Source organism: Macaca thibetana, chromosome 4 (genome assembly GCF_024542745.1).
Source record: "Macaca thibetana thibetana isolate TM-01 chromosome 4, ASM2454274v1, whole genome shotgun sequence".
In the NCBI taxonomy this organism is placed as follows: Eukaryota; Metazoa; Chordata; class Mammalia; order Primates; family Cercopithecidae; genus Macaca; species Macaca thibetana.
This window is the reverse complement of record NC_065581.1, coordinates 104,310,095-104,331,236: the sequence shown is the minus strand read 5'-3', so window position 1 is coordinate 104,331,236 and position 21,142 is coordinate 104,310,095. Positions and strand designations below refer to the sequence as shown.

The following is a 21,142-nucleotide window of genomic DNA, read 5'->3' as shown; positions in this document are numbered from 1 at the left end:
AAATGCAAAAATTAGCCAGGCATCATGGCACATGCCTGTAATCCCAGCTACCTGGGAGGCTAAGGCAAGAGAATCGCTTGAACCCAGTAGGCGGAGGTTGCACTGAGCCAAGTTTGTGCCAGTGCACTCCAGCCTGGGTGTCAGAGTGAGGCTGTTTCAGAAAAAAATATATATATATGTATATATATATATAAACCCAACACAACTGTCTTAAAATACAGCGACTCAAAATACATGCCTTAATGAGTAGGTACTCCCAAATCTGGCTAATCATTGGAATGACCTAAGAACCCTTTTTTTCAGTCCTCATGGACTCTATCTCCAGGGCTAGAGGCCCAAGCATCTGCATTTTAAAGTTCCCCACATGAGTCTATGGCCAGGCAAGTTTAGGAACCCCAGCTTAATGTATCTGTTGTCACATTTATTTAAAAGTAACAAGATCGGCGGGCGTGATGGCTCACGCCTGTAATCCCAACACTTTGGGAAGCCGAGGCGGACGTATCACCTGAGGTCAGGAGTTCAAGACCAGCCTGGCCAACATGGTGAAACCCCGTCTCTACTAAAAATACAAAAATTAGCTGGGTGTGGTGGCATGCGCCTGTAATCCCAGCTACCCAGGAGGCTGAGGCAGGAGAATCGCTGAGGCTGCAGTGAACTGAAATTGTGCCACTGCACTCCAGCCTGGGTGACAGAGCAAGACTCTGTCTCAAAAAAAAAAAAAAAGAGCAAGATCATTCTTGAGTTTATAGATGTCAGTGAGGAATAATACCTTTCATGAAGGATTATATTACTGTTAAGTCATTACTGGTGGGCATTTTACACATGGAAGCTATCAGGTTCCTTGGTATGCAAAGCCCTGTGAGCCCAAGTCTGGAGTTGAGTATTGACTAGCGTAAAATAATCGTTGGGTATGAGAAATTAAATCTTCTAGGACTGTGTAACTTTCAGTAATGTCCTCCTGGTTGCTCTTTTGCCCTAATCTGAATTACCCTTTTATCATAGTATTAAATACCCTATTAGCTACCATCAGATATTCAGTTGAGCCTGGCTGAATAAAGTTCATAGAGAACCAACTTGTAAAACATTCTGGAGTGCAAGCTCGTCTTTCAAAATGACAATGTCATAGCAGAAAAAAAGATTAAAGTGTCATAACAAACAAATGTGATTTATGAACTGGGATTTATCATAGTTAAAAAATATGGTTAAATAAAAGCCATTTTGGAACCAATTGGAGAAATTTACACCTGGACTAAATATTAGATAATATTAGTGAATTATCAGGGCTAGGCACAGTGGCTCATGCCTATAATCCCAGCACTTTGGGAGGCCAAGGAAGACGAATCTGTTGAGGTCAGGAGTTCAAGACCATCCTGGTCAACATGGTGAAACCCCAACTCTACTAAAAATACATAAATTAGCTGGGTTCGGTGGCATGTGCCTGTAATCCCAGCTACTCGGGAGGCTGAGGCAGGAGAATTGCTTGAACCCAGGAAGCAGAGGTGCAGAGCTGAGATTGCACCACTGCACTCTAGCCTGGGTGGCAGAACGAGACTCCATCTCAAAAAAAAAAAAAAAAAAAAATAGGGACTTCTCAACAAAATAAAAAGAAAACGTGTAAATTTTTAAAAATTGGAAACTTGAGGAACAAATGAAAAATAAATTGGGAATGCTCTCTTTTTTTTTTTTTTTTTTTTTTGAGACAGTCTCACTTACTCTGTCACCCAGGCTGGAGTGCAGTGGTATGATCTTGGCTTACTGCCACCTCCACCTCTCGTATTCAAGCAATTCTCCTGCCTCAGTCTCCCAAGTAGCCGGGATTACAGGTGCACGCCACCACACCCGGCTAATTTTTGTTTTTAGTAGAGATGGGGTTTCACCATGTTGACCAGGCTGGTCTCGAACTCCTGGCCTCGAGTGATCCACCCTCATGGCCTCCCAAGTGCTGGGATTACAGGCGTGAGCCACTGCGCCCGGCTGGGAATTCTGTAATTAGTTTTTCTAGTTAGCTTTCCTAGCTGTGACAATAGTACTGTGTTTATGTAGGACAATGTTCTTAAGAGATGCATGTCAAAACAAGGGTGAAGCATCCTGCAGCCAGTGATGTGCCCAAACCAAGTCCTAACGACTCACAGGCTGTTATTAAATCTTCAAGAATTGTGTGACTCCACCACCCTTGGCAGCTTGAAATCAGCCATAATGGGAGTATTTATACCACAAAAATCTGCAAATGTGGACTTTTGTCCCCCAAGAGAACTAATTTACTAGCATATCACTACCTGCAGTTTACTTTCAAATGGATCAGAAACACACACACAGACACATACAGATAGAACAAAAATGACAAAATACTAATAATTGTTGTGATTGTTGAATCTAAGTAGTGAATCTATGGTCATTCATAGCACTAGTACTTGAGTCAGCAGACGTTTTCTGTAAAGGCCAAACTGTAAATATTTTTCACTTTGCGGGCCATACAGCCTCTCGGGCAACTATGCAACTCTGCAACTCTGCCTTTATAGCACAAAAGGAGCCATGGACAATGCTCATACAAATGAATGTGGTTATTCCCCAGCAAAACTTCATTTATGAGAACACAGGGTCAAATTCAGCCTAGAGCCATGGTTCAAGTTTTCTGTACTTTGAAAATAATTTATAATAAAATATTGAACAATTTTTTAAAGTACAAATTTCTTTTTTTTTTTTTTTTTTTGAGACGGAGTCTCGCTGTGTCTCCCAGGCTGGAGTGCAGTGGCGTGATCTCGGCTCACTGCAAGCTCCGCCTCCCAGGTTCACGCCATTCTCCCACCTCAGCCTCCCAAGTAGCTGAGACTACAGGCGCCCGCCACCACGCCCGGCTAGTTTTTTGTATTTTTAGTAGAGACGGGGTTTCACCATGTTAGCCAGGATAGTCTCGATCTCCTGACCTCGTGATCCACCCGCCTCGGCCTCCCAAAGTGCTGGGATTACAGGCTTGAGCCACCGCGCCCGGCCTAAAGTACAAATTTCTTAGCCTAGGCTGGGAGTGGTGGCTCACGCCTGTAATCCCAGCACTTTGGGAGGCCGAGACGGGCAGATCACGAGGTCAGGAGATCGAGACCATCCTGGCCAACACGGTGAAACCCCGTCTCTACTAAAAATACAAAAAACTAGCTGGGCGAGGTGGTGGGCGCCTGTAGTCCCAGCTACTCGGGAGGCTGAGGCAGGAGAATGGCGTAAACCCAGGAGGCGGAGCTTGCAGTGAGCTGAGATCGCGCCACTGCACTCCAGCCTGGGTGATAGAGTGAGACTCCGTCTCAAAAAATAAAAAGAATTAGCCAGACATTTGAGGCATTTGCTAAGAAAGAGAAGATGGCAACGGAGCAGTGGAAAGTGAGCAGACCAAATAATTAATTCTGTGTGTCTTTTTCAGCTCTAAAGTGTAATCATTGTATTGGTCCTTTTTCATCATCAAAGAGGATTGAAAGTCATCTTCATTTGTCAGCAATTCATTCTTTTTTTTCTTTTTTGAGATGGAGTTTCACTCTTATTGCGCAGACTGGAGTGCAATGGCACAATCTTGGCTCACCACAACCTCCGCCTCCCGAGTTCAAACAATTCTTCTGTCGCAGCCTCCCAAGTAGCTGGAATTACAGGCGCCCGCCACCACACCTGGCTAATTTTATATTTTTAGTAGAGATGGGGTTTCACCATGTTGGCCAGGCTGGTCTCAAACTCCTGACCTCAGGTGATCTGCCCACCTCAGCCTCCCAAAGTGCTGGGATTACAGGTGTAAGCCACTGCACCCAGCCTTTTTATTTATTTATTTATGTTTTGAGACAAGGTCTTTCTCCATTGCTCAGGCTAGAGTGGTGCAGTGGTGTAGTGATGGCTCATTGCAGCCTTTACCTCCTGGGCTCAAGTGATCCTTCCACCATAGCCCTCTACATAACTGGGACTCCAGTTGTGCACCACCATGCTTGGCTAATTTTTTTATTTTTTATAGAGACGGGGTCTCACTATGTAACCCAAGCTGGTCTAGAACTCCTGGGCTCAAGCAGTCCTCCTGTCTCAACCTCCCAAGTGCTGGAATTACAGGCATGAGCCACTGTGCCCAGTGGACATTATTCTTTGCAAAGAGAGTTTTAGTTCATTCTTCCCAGCTAAACAAAAGCTTTGAGTTTTAAAAATGTAGCATTCAGGACAGGCACAGTGGCTCACGCCTGTAATCCTAGCATTCTGGAAGGCTGAGGCAAGTGGATTGCCTGAGGTCTGGAGACGGAGACCAGCTTGGCCAACATGGCAAAACCTCATCTCTACCAAAAATACAAAAATTAGCCAAGTGTGGTGGCAGGCGCCTGTAATCCCAGCTACTCAGGTGGCTGAGGCAGGAGAATTGCTTGAATCCGGGAGGCGGAGGTTGCGATGAGACAAGATCACGCCACTGCACTCCAGCCTGGGCAACAGAGCGAAACTTTGTCTCAAAACAAAACAAAACAAAAAAGACCAGGCACGGTGGCTCATGCCTGTAATCCCAGCTCTTTGGGAGGCAGAGGCAGGGGGATCACGAAGTCAAGAGATCTAGACCAGCCTGGCCAACATGGCGAAACCCCTTTTCTACCAAAAATACAAAAATACAAAAATTAGCTGGGCGTGGTGGCATGCACCTGTAGTCCCAGCTACTTAGGAGGCTGAGGCAGGATAGTCACTTGAACCCGGGAGACGAAGGTTGCTGTGAGCCGAGATCATGCCACTGCATTCCAGCCTGGCAACAGAGTGCAACTCCACCTCAAAAAAAAAAAAAAAAAAAAAAAAAAAAAGCATTCAGATCTAATACTATGTGTCTTTCTTGAATTTTCATATGGACTAGTGTGTCAACATATGGTGTTAAAAAAAGTTATTAACTAAGATAGTAGTGAAGCCTTCCTCACATAAGAATATCAGGCTGCTGGCCAGGTGCAGTGGCTCACGCCTGTAATCCCAGCACTTTGAGCAGCCTAGGCAGGCGGATCACTTGAGGTCAGGAGTTCGAGACCAGCCTGGCCAACATGGCAAAACCCTGTCTCTACTAAAGATACAAAAATTAGGCTGGGCGCGGTGGCTCAAGCCTGTAATCCCAGCACTTTGGGAGGCCGAGACGGGCGGATCACGAGGTCAGGAGATCAAGACCATCCTGGCTAACCCGGTGAAACCCCGTCTCTACTAAAAAATACAAAAAGCTAGCCGGGCGAGGTGGCGGGCGCCTGTAGTCCCGGCTACTCGGGAGGCTGAGGCAGGAGAATGGCGTAAAAACCCGGGAGGCAGAGCTTGCAGTGAGCTGAGATCCGGCCACTGCACTCCAGCCTGGGCGACACAGCGAGACTCCGTCTCAAAAAAAAAAAAAAAAAAAAAAGATACAAAAATTAGGCCGGGCGCAGTGGCTCACGCCTGTAATCCCAGCACTTTGGGAGGCCGAGGCGGGCGGATCACAAGGTCAGGAGATCGAGACCACGGTGAAACCCCGTCTCTACTAAAAATACAAAAAATTAGCCGGGCGCGGTTGTGGGCGCCTGTAGTCCCAGCTACTCTGGAGGCTGAGGCAGGAGAATGGCGTGAACTCGGGAGGCGGAGCTTGCAGTGAGCCGAGATCGCGCCACTGCACTCCAGCCTGGGCGACAGAGCGAGACTCCGTCTCAAAAAAAAAAAAAAAATAGAAAAAATTAGCCGGGCGCAGTGGCGGGCACCTGTAGTCCCAGCTACTCGGGAGGCTGAGGCAGGAGAATGGCGTGAACCCGGGAGGCGGAGCTTGCAGTGAGCCGAGATTGCGCCACTGCACTCCAGCCTGGGCGACACAGCAAGACTCCGTCTCAAAAAAAAAAAAAAAAAAAAAAAAAGAAGATACAAAAATTAGCTAGGTGTGGTGGCGCATGCCTGTAGTCCCAGCTACTTGGGAGGCTAAGGCAGGAGAATTGCTCGAACCCTGGAGGTGGAGGTTGCAGTAAGCCAAGATCGCACCACTGCACTCCATCCTGGGCAGACAGAGCGAGACTCCATCTCTTAAAAAAAAAGAAAAAAGGGAAGAATATCAGCCTGCTGAATTCAAAATGCCAGAGATGTAAATGCCCTCCGCCTTCTTACTGCCATCCCCCAGCATGGCACATTTCAAGATATTAAGGGATGGGAGTCAGGAGGAGGTGTAATTAGGCTGATTGGAACCTATTGTGCTGCTCTGGAGCACAGACACCAAGCAGCCTTAGGGAATGAGTGCCTGAAGATCATTGGGAAATTAGGTCCTCTTTCCAGAAAATAACGTAGCAGAAATACTCGATCTATACTATTTCTCCCTTTCTTTGTTTTCCATCCCCCCTCCCCAATTTAATTGTGGTGCTTACGGTGTACCTTTAAAACTGACTTTTATCGTGCATTTGTTTCTTAACAGTTGCGAGAAAGAATCAAAGCTGGCAAAGGTGTGACTTCAGCTATTGACCTGTGTCGTTACCATGGAAACAAGGCACTGGAGGCCCTGGAGAGCTTTCCTCCCTCGGAGGCCAGATCTGCTTTAGAAAACATTGTGTTTGCTGTGACCAGATTTTCATGACATCAAATTAAAAAGACACTATTGTTAGCTGAAAATCCTAGGGAATGAGGTGATGGGGAGAGCTTTCATGAAGCATTAATGACTTTTAAAACATATGCATTTTTCCTTCCTTTTATCACGTTGCTAAATGAGTTCTGCTTGCTTTTTGGAACTGCTACAAACAAAATTAGAAGAAAAAAAGGTCAAGCAGTTTTCACTTGTCACGCCAGAAGCACACTTGAGGCTGCAGTCGCAGAAATAATTAATGAGATTCGCTCCTGTGACCTCAGCAAATGGACAGGAAATAAGTCCTTATTGATTGGACCGAGCCAGGGATGGCGCCAGGGCGGTGGCCTGTGGTTTTCCTTCTAGAGAGGACAAAGCAAGCTGGAAGCTGCAGGTGTCAAGAGAAACGCTCTCAATACCAACCAGGGAGGACTGTCAAATCAAAAACTAGTGACCAATTTGTCATAATGGAGAGTAGTAGTTCAATGGATTAAGAAAAATATGTGTTATTTGTTTTCTTGCAATTATGTCTGTGGATTTTTTTTTTTTTTTTTAAGATGGAGTTTTGCTCTTGTTGCCCAGGCTGGAGTGAAATGGTGCAGTTTTGGCTCACTGCAGCCTCCGCTTCCTGGGTTCAAGCGATTCACCTGCCTCAGCCTCCCGAGTAGCTGGAATCACAGGCACCTGCCACCATGCCTGGCTAATTTTGTATTTTTAGTAGAGATGGGGTTTCACTGTGTTGGCCAGGCCGGTCTCGAACTGCTGACCTCAGGTGATCCGCCTGCCTTGGCCTCCCAAAGTGCTGGGATTACAGGTGTGAGCCACTGCACCTGGCCCCATGTCTCTGGATTTATAATGTAGTATGAATATACTTTGTGCTTTATGGTTTTTATAATGTCTTTTTGGAGAAATTGCTGAAAAGTTGCCAAATATTTGAAGTAGGAGATTAAAATGTTATCAAATGTTAAATTGGTTATATTAGGAATACTCTGTTTTTCTTTCTTGAAGATCAGTTTTTATTTTTTTCAAACACATTTCAAAGAACCAAATTTTTTTTTTTTTTTTAAAGAAAAAGGAGCTTTTTTCAAGTGAAATGTATTCATTTGCAATACTTTGGTTTAAGGAATACTTTAATTTTTACGAGTTTCAGAAACAGAATTTTTGTACTAGAGAATTCATTGGTGAGAGTGTTCTTTTAACCTCAGAATGTCAAATTTTGGTCTTGAACCACAGACATCCAATTACAGAAAGAATATAAGCAATCTGACAGGCCTGCAATCGGACACTGTCTCTGTGTGGTTCATAGGAGATGATTTTTGAGGTTTGCACTCATGCAATTTGAGAACACCGTTGACAAGAAGGCTGAGTTTACATAAATGATCTAGATTGAAACTCAGCTACCTTTCTTCCTCATGTGGTGTAATTACAGCCCTATCTGGAGACAGCGAACACAGCAAACAGATTTTATTACCTAGTTCACTCAAACACTAAATGAAGTTATTTTAGTTAAAGCCCTCCCCCAAAAGTTACAAAATCATTTTATCAGGGCCCAACATGTGGCATGCAATGAAGAGAAAATGTAAAGCTACAGAGGTTAATGTATTGTATTATAAAATATTTTAAGTGTACTCGAAATATCGTAATTGTACAGTTTATGCCACTATAATTTAAGGCCTATAGATTTAGCTTAAGAGAACACTCTTCTGTTTGAAATGCCTTCTCTCACTGAAACTGGCTTAATTAGTAACCATGGATAAGATGCTTTAGATCAGACTAGGTTTTAATCATTAACTTCCACAAAGAAGAGTCATGCTTTGCGTTCGGTGTGCTGGTTGGATGTGCAGGAACTCCAGCAAATGGTGCATTTTGCTAAGCAGATGGTCGGGCACTGCAGGGCACCAGGCAGGATCCTAGGGTGACTCTCATTCTGTGTTAGCATCTGGTTTGCTGTATGACCTTGCACAAGTCACTTCCCTCTGAGCCTCAATTTTCTCATCTGTAAAATGAGATTCAAAAGTTGACCTGAAAGTCAACTGTGAAAAAAAAAAAGAGAGATTAAACAAGATAATCATGAAAGTCTTTCCAGGTTTGTTTTATTTTCTGAACGTTTACTATTCTTGACTATCTAAATAGCAAAGATGCTGTGTGAGGTTCAGGGAGGAGGGAAGGTGAAACCCAAAGAGAGGCCTTGAAGGAATGCAGAGAGCTTAATGGCAAGCTTCCTGCCAAGCTGCCGCTGCATGACCTAAAGGATTACAACTCTCCTTGATGTGACATGTAACCCTGGACTTTTCTGTCTCAACACCTGCCTTGCTGCTTTCTTCAGGACCTTTCCTACCTCCCTGTCATCTTCCCAGCTGCTCTTGTGTCCTTTATCCCATCTCCTATACCTTGCCATCCTGACTCCCTGGCTCCTGGATCCCTGGGAGCAGTAACCCCCTGCTGCCTGTTGAGTGACAGAGCTCTGCCTCCCCCACAGGGGTGGCTGGCCTCCTTCCTCAGGCCCCACTTAGCAGAATTCTCACTTCCTCAGCATCCTGGCAGGCTTTCACAGAACTTAACAAGTTGGCTAGTTCACTCCAAAATACAAGACCGATAGCCTTTCTCCCTGCCCCTTCTTCAGGGATATTTATTTCTTAGCACATATGAAGTTCTTGTAGTTTCAGACAATCCCTAAGGAGAAATTTGGGGCACTGAGACATTCCTCAATCACACCTCTCAGCCTGCTGCTGCCTGGGTGTGGCTAATGGAGGCAGTAAGTAGAATTAATGGCTCTAGAATGTCTCCTTGGCCCCCTCTCCAGCTTTCCCCATCCCCAGTTTCCTGCTAGAGGGAAGAATTCATTCATTAGCCATTGTCCTGCTTTCCTCTGCCTAGTACCCCCCACATTGCCAGTTGGCTCCTGCAAACCTCACTCACGACTCACTCCAGGCCCATGAGCTCACCTGCACTCTCCTCCTGTTCGTTTCTTCTTTGTTAAGTATACTTGGCCAGGCGCCATGACTCACGCCTGGGATCCCAGCACTTTGGGAGGTGGAGGCGGGCAGATCACTTGAGGTCAGGAGTTTGAGGCCAGCCTGACCAACACGGAGAAACCTCATCTCTACTAAAAATACAAAATTAGCTGGGCATGGTGGCGCACGCCTGTAATCCCAGCTACTCTGGAGGCTGAGGCAGGAGAATCTCTTGAACCCGGGAGGCAGAGGTTGTGGTGAGGCAAGATTGTGCCATTGCTCTCCAACCTGGGCAACAAGAGCACAACTCTATCTCAAAAAAAAAAAAAAAAAAAGTATACTAAAGGCTACATTAGTGCAGGCTTCCATGTCCCAGGCATTCTGCTAGAGGCCTTAAATATACTCACTTGTTTTAACCCTCATAAACACCTTAGGAAGTAGGTATTATCCCCCATTTACAGATGCAGAAGCTGGCAGAGAAAATTACCTCTGATTGACTGGTTTGTCCTCCCACCACACCTCCCACCTGAGGGTTTCCAAGTAGTGCCTCTTTCTTTCCTTCTTTCTTTCTTTTTTTTTTTTTCCCCAAAGATTTCAAGTCTGTTGCCTCCTGTCTCCTTCATGTCTCTATTCTTGAATCTTCACTGTCTCTTCTGCTGGCTGCGAATGTGTTCAGTTTTCCTTGTACCTAAAATAAAACTTCTTACTTCACCCTGTTTATCCTTCCACCTCCATTTTTTCCCCCAGCTTTACCAGCACACCTTCTTACAGTCTACTAACTCCTTACCTCCTACAGTCGGTCATTCACTAGCAGGTCCCCATTATCTAGAACAGCACCACACTTTAGGTACTCAAAGAATACTTGCTGAACAAATGCATCAGGCCTCTTGCTGCACTGCTCTACTGATAAGGCTTCTCAAAAGTTCACAGCTGCCAGGTGTGGTGGCTCACGCCTGTAACCCCAGCACTTTGGGAAGCTGAGGCCGGCAGATCACCTGAGGTCAGGAGTTCGAGACCAACCTGACCAACATGGAGAAACCTCATCTCTACTAAAAATACAAAATTAGGCTGGGCGCGGTGGCTCAAGCCTGTAATCCCAGCACTTTGGGAGGCCGAGACGGGTGGATCACGAGGTCAGGAGATCGAGACCATCCTGGCTAACACGGTGAAACCCCGTCTCTACTAAAAAATACAAAAAACTAGCTGGGCGAGGTGGCGGGTGCCTGTAGTCCCAGCTACTCGGGAGGCTGGGGCAGGAGAATGGTGTAAACTCGGGAGGCAGAGCTTGCAGTGAGCTGAGATCCGGCCACTGCACCCCAGCCTGGGCGACAGAGCGAGACTCCGTCTCAAAAAAAAAAAAAAAAAAAAAAAAAAACAAAATTAGCCAGGCATGGTGGCTCATACCTGTAATCCCAGCTACTTGGGAGGCTGAGGCAGGAAAATGGCTGGAACCTGGGAGGTGGAGGTTGCAGTAAGCCGAGATCAGACCATTGCACTATGGCCTAGGCACCAAGAGCAAAACTCCATCTCAAAAACCAAAAAACAAAATTCACTGCTGGTGTCCTCACTGGAATTTGTGAGTAGCGCTAGCAGTGGCCCTGCACTCTCCCCTGTGCTTGCTGTAGCATTTCATGTTGCAGCCTGTCCCTGGGTGCCTGTGACCACCTCAGTTCAGAGTCTTCTTTTTTTTGTCTTTCTGAGACAGAGTCTTGCTCTGTCACCCAGGCTGGAGTGCAGTGGCACAATCTCGGCTTACTGCAACCTCCGTCTCCTGGGTTCAAGCAATTCTCCTACCTCAGCCTCCCAAGTAGCTGGGATTACAGGCACCCACCACCACGCCCAGCTAACTTTTTGCATTTTTAGTAGAGATGGAGTTCACCACATTGGCCAGGCTGGTCTCAAACTCCTCCCAGAGTGCTGGCATTACAGGTGTGAGCCACCATGCCCGGCCAGTTCAGAGTCTTCTTCTCTGACTACTCTTTCTTATTCCCACCCCTAGAGCCATACTTTTCTAAACATTTCAATTCTGTCTCCCCAGAAACAGTTTGACAAAGCAGTTTCCTGGCCCACTAAGTCCTCTTCTTTTAAATTCTCCAACTAAGAAAAATTGTTCTCTGACATAAGAACAATATCAAGCCAGATGTGGTGGCTCACACCTGTAATCCTAGCACTTTGGGAGGCCGAGGCAGGCGGATCACGAGGTCAGGAGTTCAAGACCAGCCTGGCCAATATGGTAAAACCCCGTCTCTACTACAAATATGAAAAATTAGCCAGGCACGGTGCTGTGGCAGGCTACTCGGGAGGCTGAGGCAGGAGACTTGCTGGAACCCAGGAGGCAGAGGTTGCAGTGAGCAGAGATTGTGCCACTGCACTCCAGCACTTTGGGAGGCCGAGACGGGTGGATCACAAGGTCAGGAGATCAAGACCATCCTGGCTAGAGTAGAGATGGTGAAACCCCGTCTCTACTAAAAATACACACACAAAAAAAAATTAGCCGGGCGTGGTGGCGGGCACCTGTAGTCCCAGCTACTCGGGAGGCTGAGGCAGGAGAATGGTGTGAACCTGGGAGGCGGAACTTACAGTGAGCTGAGATTGTGCCACTGCACTCCAGCCTGGGCAAAAGAGCAACACTCCGTCTCAAAAAAAACAAAAAAAAAAGAACAATATCAATTATTCATTAGATAGTGAGCTGTTTACCATTCATCATTACTTTGAAGGAAGATACAGATTATGACTATCATTAAATGCATTAACCTTGTAAAGTTTTTTTTGGGGGGGGGTTTTGTTGTTTGTTTGTTTTTTGAGACAGAGTCTTGCTCTGTCGCCCAGGCTGGAGTGCAGTGGTGCAGTCTCGGCTCACTGCAAGCTCCTGCTCCCAGGTTCACACTATTTTCCAGCCTCAGCCTCCCAAGTAGCTGGGACTACAGGCGCCCGCCACCTCGCCCGGCTAGTTTTTTTTGTATTTCTTAGTAGAGACGGGGTTTCACCGTGTTAGCCAGGATGGTCTCGATCTCCTGACCTCGTGATCCACCCGTCTCGGCCTCCCAAAGTGCTGGGATTACAGGCTTGAGCCACCGTGCCCGGCCATTTTTTTGTATTTTTTAGTAGAGATGGGGTTTCACTGTGTTAGCCAGGATGGTCTCAATCTTCTGACCTCGTGATCTGCCTGCCTCGGCCTCCCAAAGCCACCATGCCCAGCCAACCTTGTATATTTTACTTGATAACACCAAATTCTCTTGGGTTCTCTTGCTTATATAATGTGGCTATCCAGTCACACCTAAAAATAAATGATCAGTGACAGTTTGCCTGGTCCAGGATTTCATTCTCCAGTGTCTATCTTATCTATGACAATATTATTCTGTGGCCCAAGATGCGGGTGACACCTACAAACTTGGGCTAAAAGACGCATACGTTAATGCAAAATGTTCCAAAAAGATGTAGGACTTTTTTCTGGTCACATCGAACTCCAGTAACCAGAAAGTAACCTGAATAATCCTCAATGATCTCCTTTCAAAACTTGACAAATGGCTATACCAAAGGTGTTTTAAATAAGCAGGTTTTAGGCCACGCGTGATGGCTCACACCTATAATCCCAGCACTTTGGGAGACCAAGGCGGGCGGATCGCCTGAGGTCAGGAGTTTGAGATCCACTGGGCCAATGTGGTGAAACCCTGTCTCTACTAAAAGTACAAAAATTACCAGGCGTGGTGGCGTGTGCCTGTAGTCCCAGCTACTCGGGAGGCTGAGGCAGGAGAATTGCTTGAACCCGAGGCTGAGGCAGGAGAATTGCTTGAACCCAGGGGTGGAGGTTGCAGTGAGCTGAGATCACACCACTGCACTCCAGCCTGGGCGACAAAGTGAGACTCTGTCTCAAAAAAATAAATAAATAAAATGAATGAGCAGGCTTGGGAGCTTGTGGTTTTTGTTTTTTGAGTTTTCTTGTGGTATCTTTTTTTAATTTTGGTAAAATGTACATATAAATTTACCTTTTTTTTTTTTTTTTTTTCTGAAACAGAGTTTCACTCTTGTTGCCCAGGCTGGAGTGCAATAGTGCGATCTTGGCTCACTGCAACCTCCACCTCCTGGGTTCAAGCAATTCTTCTGCCTTAGCCTCCCCAGTAGCTGGGATTAGAGAAATGTGCCACCACGCCAGATTTACCATTTTTAAGTGTACAGTTTAGTGGGAATAAATACATTTATATTGTTTTCCACCTTTATCCTTCCTTTCCGCCCTAAGGGGAACTTGTGTTTAGTCAACAAAATTGCAGCCAAAGTGTATATATATATATACACACACATACATATGTGTATATATAACACTATATATACACATATATAGTGTGTATAGTGTGTATCTATACACTATATATACACACACACATATCGTGTATATATATATACACACTATATATACACACACATATATATACTTTTTTTTTGAAATGGAGTCTCACCCTGTCGCCCAGGTTGGAGTGCAATGGTGCGATCTCAGCTCACTGCAACCTCTGTCTCCTGAGTTCGAGAGATTCCCCTGCCTCAGCCACCCAAGTAGCTGGGATTATAAGCATGTGCCACCATGCCCAGCTAATTTTTTTTTTTTTATCTTTAGTAGAGACAGGGTTTCACCATGTTGACCAGGCTGGTTTTGAACTCCTGACTTCGTGATCCACCCACCTCGGCCTCCCAAAGAGCTGGGATTACAGGTGTGAGTCACTGTGCCCGGCCACTTTTTTTTTTTTTTGTAAGACTCCAGCTAATCAGCAGGTTCATCAATAATAAGGAGAACCTTGCTTTTCAGAAAACTCTTCAGACGCCTTCTTGGAGTTATTAGTTTTAGGAAGATCCTTTCCTGCCTATTCATTTGTTTTCACACTTTGAAATCCTGTTGTTATGACGAATAGAAACTCCAAGAATTGTCTTTAGAATCTGTAAGGACTTTTTATCAATCTGGAGAAGACTTGCCACACCTTCACCAAAGCACAGTCAGTGATCGATTGAGTTGGCTTGTTTTTAATTCATTTGATATAGCTGAATAACTTCGGAGTAGCTAGAAGTACAAGCATAAACCACCCTGCCTAGCTAATTTTTTTATTTTTATTTTTTTGTAGAGACAGGGTCTTACTTTGTTGCCCAGGCTGGTCTTGAATTCCTGGCTTCAAGCAATCCTCCTGCCTCAGCTTTCCAAAGCACTGGGATTATAGCCATGAGCCTCTGGGCCCTGCCAGCATTGTAATTTTTATTTTCATTATTATTATTATTATTATTATGTTGAGACACAGTCTCATTCTGTCACCCAGACTGGAGTGCAGTGGCACAATCTCAGCTCACTGCAACCTCTGCCTCCCAGGTTCAAGTGATTCTAGTGTCTCAGCCCCCCAAGTAGCTGGGATTACAGGCACGTGCCACCACGTCTGGCTAATTTTTTTTTTTTTTTTTTTTTTTTTTTCAGTAGAGACAAAGTTTCACCATGTTGGTCAGGCTGGTCTCGAAGTCCTGACCTTTCAAATGATTCTCCGCCTCAGCCTCTCAAAATGCTGGGATTACAGGTGTGAGCCACCACACCCAGCCTGTAATTTATTTTTATTTTTATTTTTGAGATGGAGTCTTGCTCTGTCACCCAGGCTGGAGTACACTGCCAGGATCTTGGCTCACTGCAACCTCTGCCTCCCAGGTTCAAGTGATTCTCCTGCCTCAGCCTCCTGAGGAGCTAGGATTACAGGTGCGAATCACCACAACTGCCTAATTTTTTGTAGTTTTAGTAGAGACAGGGTTTTACCATGTTGGCCAGGCTTATCTAAAACTCCTGACCTCAAGCTATCCTCCCACCTCCGCCTCCCAAAGTGCTGGGATTACAGACAGGAGCCACCATGGCCGGCCTACCCAACATTGCCATTTTTTTTTTTTAATGATAAAGGCTTGAATTGAATTGAGGGGCACATTTTATTATTATTAATAGTTTCCATTATTGTTAACTATGTTTTATTAATAATAAAGTTATTTGCACTGTCTTTTAAAAACACAAAGCACTCTAACAAGATAATCATTTACCTCTTTCTCTTCTCCCACCTTCAGTCCTGATCCCTTATATTAACTGTTTTATTCTTTCAGAATGGGTCCTGGCTTTCCATTAGGGAGATTACAGACTTCTAAAGGTGATTTAACAAGAGGTGTCCCCTGGTAAGAGGCCAGAACTAATAGTGGAATGTACCCCTCCTTTAGCTCACCCCACCTTGCATCAGAGCTCTGAAGGGCTAGGTTTAAGGCCACTACAGATAGAAGAATATTCCTAACTTAAATCCACTGACATATATAGAGTATGACCAATTTGTTGTGAGCTTCCTAATTTCTAGTTATTTAGGCAGTTCTATACCATGATTTTCTTTCCTTTCTTCCTATTTTTTTTGAGGATTAGAATTGCTTTAATTGCATTCTTTTTTAAAAATAGCTGTATTAGGGCCGGGCGCAGTGGCTCACGCCTGTAATCCCAGCACTTTGGGAGGTCGAGGTGGGCTGATCACGAGGTCAGGAGATCGAGACCATCCTGGCTAACACAGTGAAACCCCGTCTCTACTAAAAATACAAAAAATTAGCCGGGCATGGGCATGGTGGCGGGCGCCTGTAGTCCCAGTAACTCGGGAGGCTGAGGCAGGAAAATGGTGTGAACCCGGGAGGCGGAGCTTGCAGTAAGCCAAGATTGCACCACTGCACTCCAGTCAGGGCGACAGAGTGAGACTCCATCTCAAAAAAACAAACAAACAAACAAAAAGCTGTATTGAAGTATAATTTACACACCATAAAATTCACCTATTTTAATTGTACAATTCAATGTTTTGATAAATTTACAAAGTTGTGCAAGTATCACCACAATCCAGTTTCAAAACAAAAAGAGACCAGGCATGGTGGCTCACGCCTGTAATTACAGCACTTTAGGAGGCCAAGATGGGAGGATCACTTGGGTTCAGGAGTTCAAGACCAGCTTGGGCAGCATAGTGAGATCCCATCTCTAAAAAAATAAAAATTAAAAAAAAAAGAAAAAGATCCTTTGTGTCCATTTGTAGTCAACCCCTACTCCCACCTTTAATTCTGTTCAGCCACCAATCTACCCTCTGTCTCTATAGATTTGTCTTTTCTGGACATTATTTATAAATAGAATTATAGAATACGTAGTCTTTTGCATCTAGCTTTCTATCACTTAGCATAACGTATTTGAGTTTTATCCGTGTTGTAGCGTGTATCATTATTTCCTCCCTTTTTATTGCTAAATAGTATTCCATTGTATGGATATAAGATATATTGGCCAGTTGATTGGCATGTGGATTGCTTCTTTTACCTATTCTGAATAATGCTGGTGTGAACATTCAAGTCTTTGTGCAGAAAAATGTTTTTATTTCTCTTGAGTAGATCTCCAGGAGTAAGATTGCTGGGTCATATGATACATTTGTGTTTAATGTTTTAGAAATTGCCTGTAGTCCAGCCAGGCGTGTTGGATCACTTGAGGTCAGGAGTTCAAAACCAGCCTGGCCAACATGGTGAAACGCCATCTCTACTAAAAATGCAAAAATTAGCCAGGCATGATGGCACATACCTATAATCCCAGCTACTCGGGAGGCTGAGGCAGAAGAATCGCTTGAAACCGGGAGGCAGAAGTTGCAGTGAGCCGAGATCACACCACTGCACTCCAGCCTGAACAAGGGAGTAAATCCCTGTCTCAAAAAAAAAAAAAAAAAAAGGCCAGGTTGGCCGGGCGCGGTGGCTCAAGCCTGTAATCCCAGCACTTTGGGAGGCCGAGACGGGCGGATCACGAGGTCATGAGATCGAGACCATCCTGGCTAACACGGTGAAACCCCGTCTCTACTAAAAATACAAAAAAAAAAAACTAGCCGGGCGAGGTGGCGGGCGCCTGTAGTCCCAGCTACTCGGGAGGCTGAGGCAGGAGAATGGCGTAAACCTGGGAGGCGGAGCTTGCAGTGAGCTGAGATCTGGCCACTGCACTCCAGCCTGGGTGACAGAGCTAGACTCCGTCTCAAAAAAAAAAAAAAAAAAAAAAAAAAAAAGGCCAGGCACAGTGGCTCATGCCTGTAATGTCAACACTTTGGGAGGCTGAGGCAGGAGGATCACTTGAGGTCTGGAGTTTGAGACGAGCCTGACCAACATGGTGAAACCTGGTCTCTACTTAAATACAAAAATTTGCCGGGCTTGGTGGTGCACGCCTATAATCCCAGCTACTCTCTAGGCTGAGGCAGAGGCACTCCCACCTGGGCAACAGAGCAAGACTGTTTCAAACAAAAAAAAAAGAAGACGAAAGAAATAATACAGTACCCTTTACAGTTTCACCCAATGGTAACATGTTGCAAAACTGTAATGTGATATTCCAACCAGGATGTTGACATTGATACAATCTATCAGTCTTACTCAGATCTCCCACTAGAGAATTTTTTCAAGATTGTTTTGGCTAGTTTGGATTCTTTGCAGTTCCATAAAAATTTTGGGATCAGCTTGTCAATCTTGTCATCAGCTTGTCAATCTTGTCAATTTGTACAAAAAAAAAAAAAAAAAAAAAAAAAAAAAGGAGCCTGCTGGTATTTTGGGATTTTGGTAGGGATTCAATATATAGATCAAATTTTGGAAAATTGTTTTTTTTTGTTGTTGTTGTTTTTTTTTTTTTTTTTTTTTTTTTTTTTTTTGAGACGGAGTCTCGCTCTGTCGCCCAGCCCAGGCTGGAGTGCAGTGGCGCGATCTCGGCTCACTGCAAGCTCCGCCTCCCGGGTTCACGCCATTCTCCTGCCTCAGCCTCCCGAGTAGCTGGGACTACAGGCGCCCACAACCGCGCCCGGCTAATTTTTTGTATTTTTTTAGTAGAGACGGGGTTTCACCGTGGTTTCGATCTCCTGACCTTGTGATCCGCCCGCCTCGGCCTCCCAAAGTGCTGGGATTACAGGCGTGAGCCACCGCGCCCGGCCGGAAAATTGTTACCTTAATTAATCTAATTTTCCATTATCCATCTTTTTTTTTTTTTTTTTTTTTTTTTTTTTTTTTTTGAGACGGAGTCTCGCTCTGTCTCCCAGGCTGGAGTGCAGTGGCCGGATCTCAGCTCACTGCAAGCTCCGCCTCCCGGGTCCACGCCATTCTCCTGCCTCAGCCTCCCGAGTAGCTGGGACTACAGGCGCCCACCACCTCGCCCAGCTAGTTTTTTTTGTTTTGTTTTGTTTTTTGTATTTTTTAGTAGAGACGGGGTTTCACCGTGTTAGCCAGGATGGTCTCGATCTCCTGACCTCGTGATCCACCCGTCTTGGCCTCCCAAAGTGCTGGGATTACAGGCTTGAGCCACCGCGCCCGGCCCATTTTTTACTTTTTTACTTTTTTTATTGTGGTAAAATATATATAGCATAAATGATCAATTTCTGTTATTTTAAGTGTACAATCAGTGGCATTAACTACATTCACACTGTTGTGCAACCATCATCACTATCTGTTTCTAACACTTTTTCATCACCCCAAACAGAAACTGTTATTTTTAACAACAATACTGAAATTGCCAACTTAATAGTTACTATATGGTCCTCTGTGGCCACAAAGTCCTTTTTCAGATCATTAATTTAATGCCAAATCCTGAATCTCAAGGAACCCTGGTACTGGACTTTGGAAGAATATAGACAGTCTTTGTTAAGAAATTAGTCTCTGGCCAGGCATGGTGACTCATGCCTGTGATCCCAACACTTTAGGGGGCCAAGGTGGGAGGATCACTTGAGGCAGTTCAAAATCTGCCTGGGCAACATGAGACCCCATCTCTAAAAACAAACAAAACATAATGGGTGGGAGTTGCACTCTTCAAATCCCAGCTCTGCCATTGACAATCCAGTTACTTCTCTGGGCCAGGCGCAGTGGCTCACACCTGTAATCCCAGCACTTTGGGAGGCCAAGGCAGGCGGATCACCTGAGGTCAGGAGTTCGAGACCAGCCTGGCCAACATGATGAAACCCCGTCTCTACTAAAAATACAAAAAGTAGCCAGGTGTGGTGGCACGCGCCTGTAGTCCCAGCTACTCGGGAGGCTGACGCAGGAGAATCACTTGAGCTGGGAGGCAGAGATTGAGGCAAGATTGTGCCACTGCACTCCAGCCTGGGTGACAGAACAAGACCCCATCTCCAAAAAAAATAAAAAGTTACTTCTCTGAAACTCTGAAACTTACATTATCATACACAGATTTAAACATTTTTATTTCTGTGATTCCCTAGGTGTGGGCTTCACTAAATGGGGTCTAGAGACCCTAAGGATATGCAGCAGCCTGCCGGGTGCTGTGGAGGCCACAAAAGGGGCGTGTGCATTGTCTAGCAACATTTTTCTTCCACAAAGTTAAAATTAGGTACTTTAACTACAAATGATTTTTCAAAACTTTTATGGCATTCCAAATATATATTATGGAGTTGAACATAAGATTCACATTCATTTTAATATCAAATGTAAGACAAAATAAATTTGAAGTATATTTGGGTGCTCTGGGCTCACCCTCCCTCCTATCCATCGCCCCCACCATTTCACTTAACAAGTCTTTTACCCTCTAGGTTCCCTCCCAGTCCTAGCAGACATTTACTCATCATTCACAGCCCTTTTCCTACCAACCCTCAGAATCCTCTCTTTATTTTTTTATTTATTTGAGATGGAGGGTCTCCCTATGGCACCCAGGCTGGTCTCAAACTCCTGGGCTCAAGCGTCCCCCCTTGGCCTCCGAAAGTGCTAGGATTGTAGGCGTGGGCCCCTGCACTCAGCCTCAGAATCTTCAACACAGCACTCCAGGGAGCCACTATTCACATATCTGAGCCAGCACACAAGTTAGGCAGCCATCTCTGTTCAACTAGTAGAGACGGGGTTTCACCATGTTGGCCAGGCTGGTCTTGAACTCCTGTCCTCAAGTGATCCGCCCACCTCGGCCTCCCAAAGTGCTGGGATTACAAGCGTGAGCCACCACGCCTGGCTGTATTTTACCATTTTATAGGTGAGTATTTGAAATAAAATCAATAGCCCTGAAAACCAAGATTTTATTTACTTTCCAAATGTTATATTCTTCCTTTTATATTATTTTACTTTCTCTGATTTGCATATAAATTATGATAAAGATAGTGAAAGGCATTATATAGTATGTTGACTTTTAAAATGGCATAATCCATTATGTCATACAAGTCTGCTAGTTCAAAGGTATTTATATTTTATGTGACTTTGTCCTCCTAACAACTATCAACAAAAATTGAATGTCCATTAGTATGGAAAAATCCCTTTGAAATGTCTTTGCAAAACACTTTTTACGGGCCGGGCATGGTGGCTCACGCCTGTAATCCCAACACTTTGGGAGGCTGAGGCTGGACGATGACCTGAGGTCAGGAGTTCGAGACCACCCTGGCCAACATGGTGAAACCCCATCTCTACTAAAAATACAGAAATTAGCTGGCATGGTGGGGTGTGCCTGTAATCCCAGCTACTCGGGAGGCTGACATAGGAGAATCGCTTAAACCCGGGAGGTAGAGGTTTCAGTGAGCCAAGACCATGCAACTGCACTTTTTATGTATCTTTGTGGTCATTATTAGTTCCTATTCAAGAAAGGTTAACGTGTATTGGTTTTCCCCTATTTAAGAAAGCTTTAAATTTTGTTTTATCT

The 21,142-nt window shown here is 44.9% G+C and overlaps 1 protein-coding gene across 3 annotated transcripts in view; it reads left to right on the top strand.

Moving 5' to 3' along the window:
• Window positions 1-8,617, top strand: part of PDSS2 (decaprenyl diphosphate synthase subunit 2) — a 300,729-nt gene extending 292,112 nt beyond the window's left edge. For all 3 annotated transcript variants that reach the window (XM_050786749.1, XM_050786748.1, XM_050786747.1), the window contains one exon: window positions 6,395-8,617. In XM_050786749.1, coding sequence (XP_050642706.1) covers window positions 6,395-6,553 — 159 coding nt within the window. In that variant the 3' untranslated portion in view covers window positions 6,554-8,617. The remainder of the gene's footprint in view (window positions 1-6,394) is intronic.
• Window positions 8,618-21,142: the final 12,525 nt, after the last annotated feature.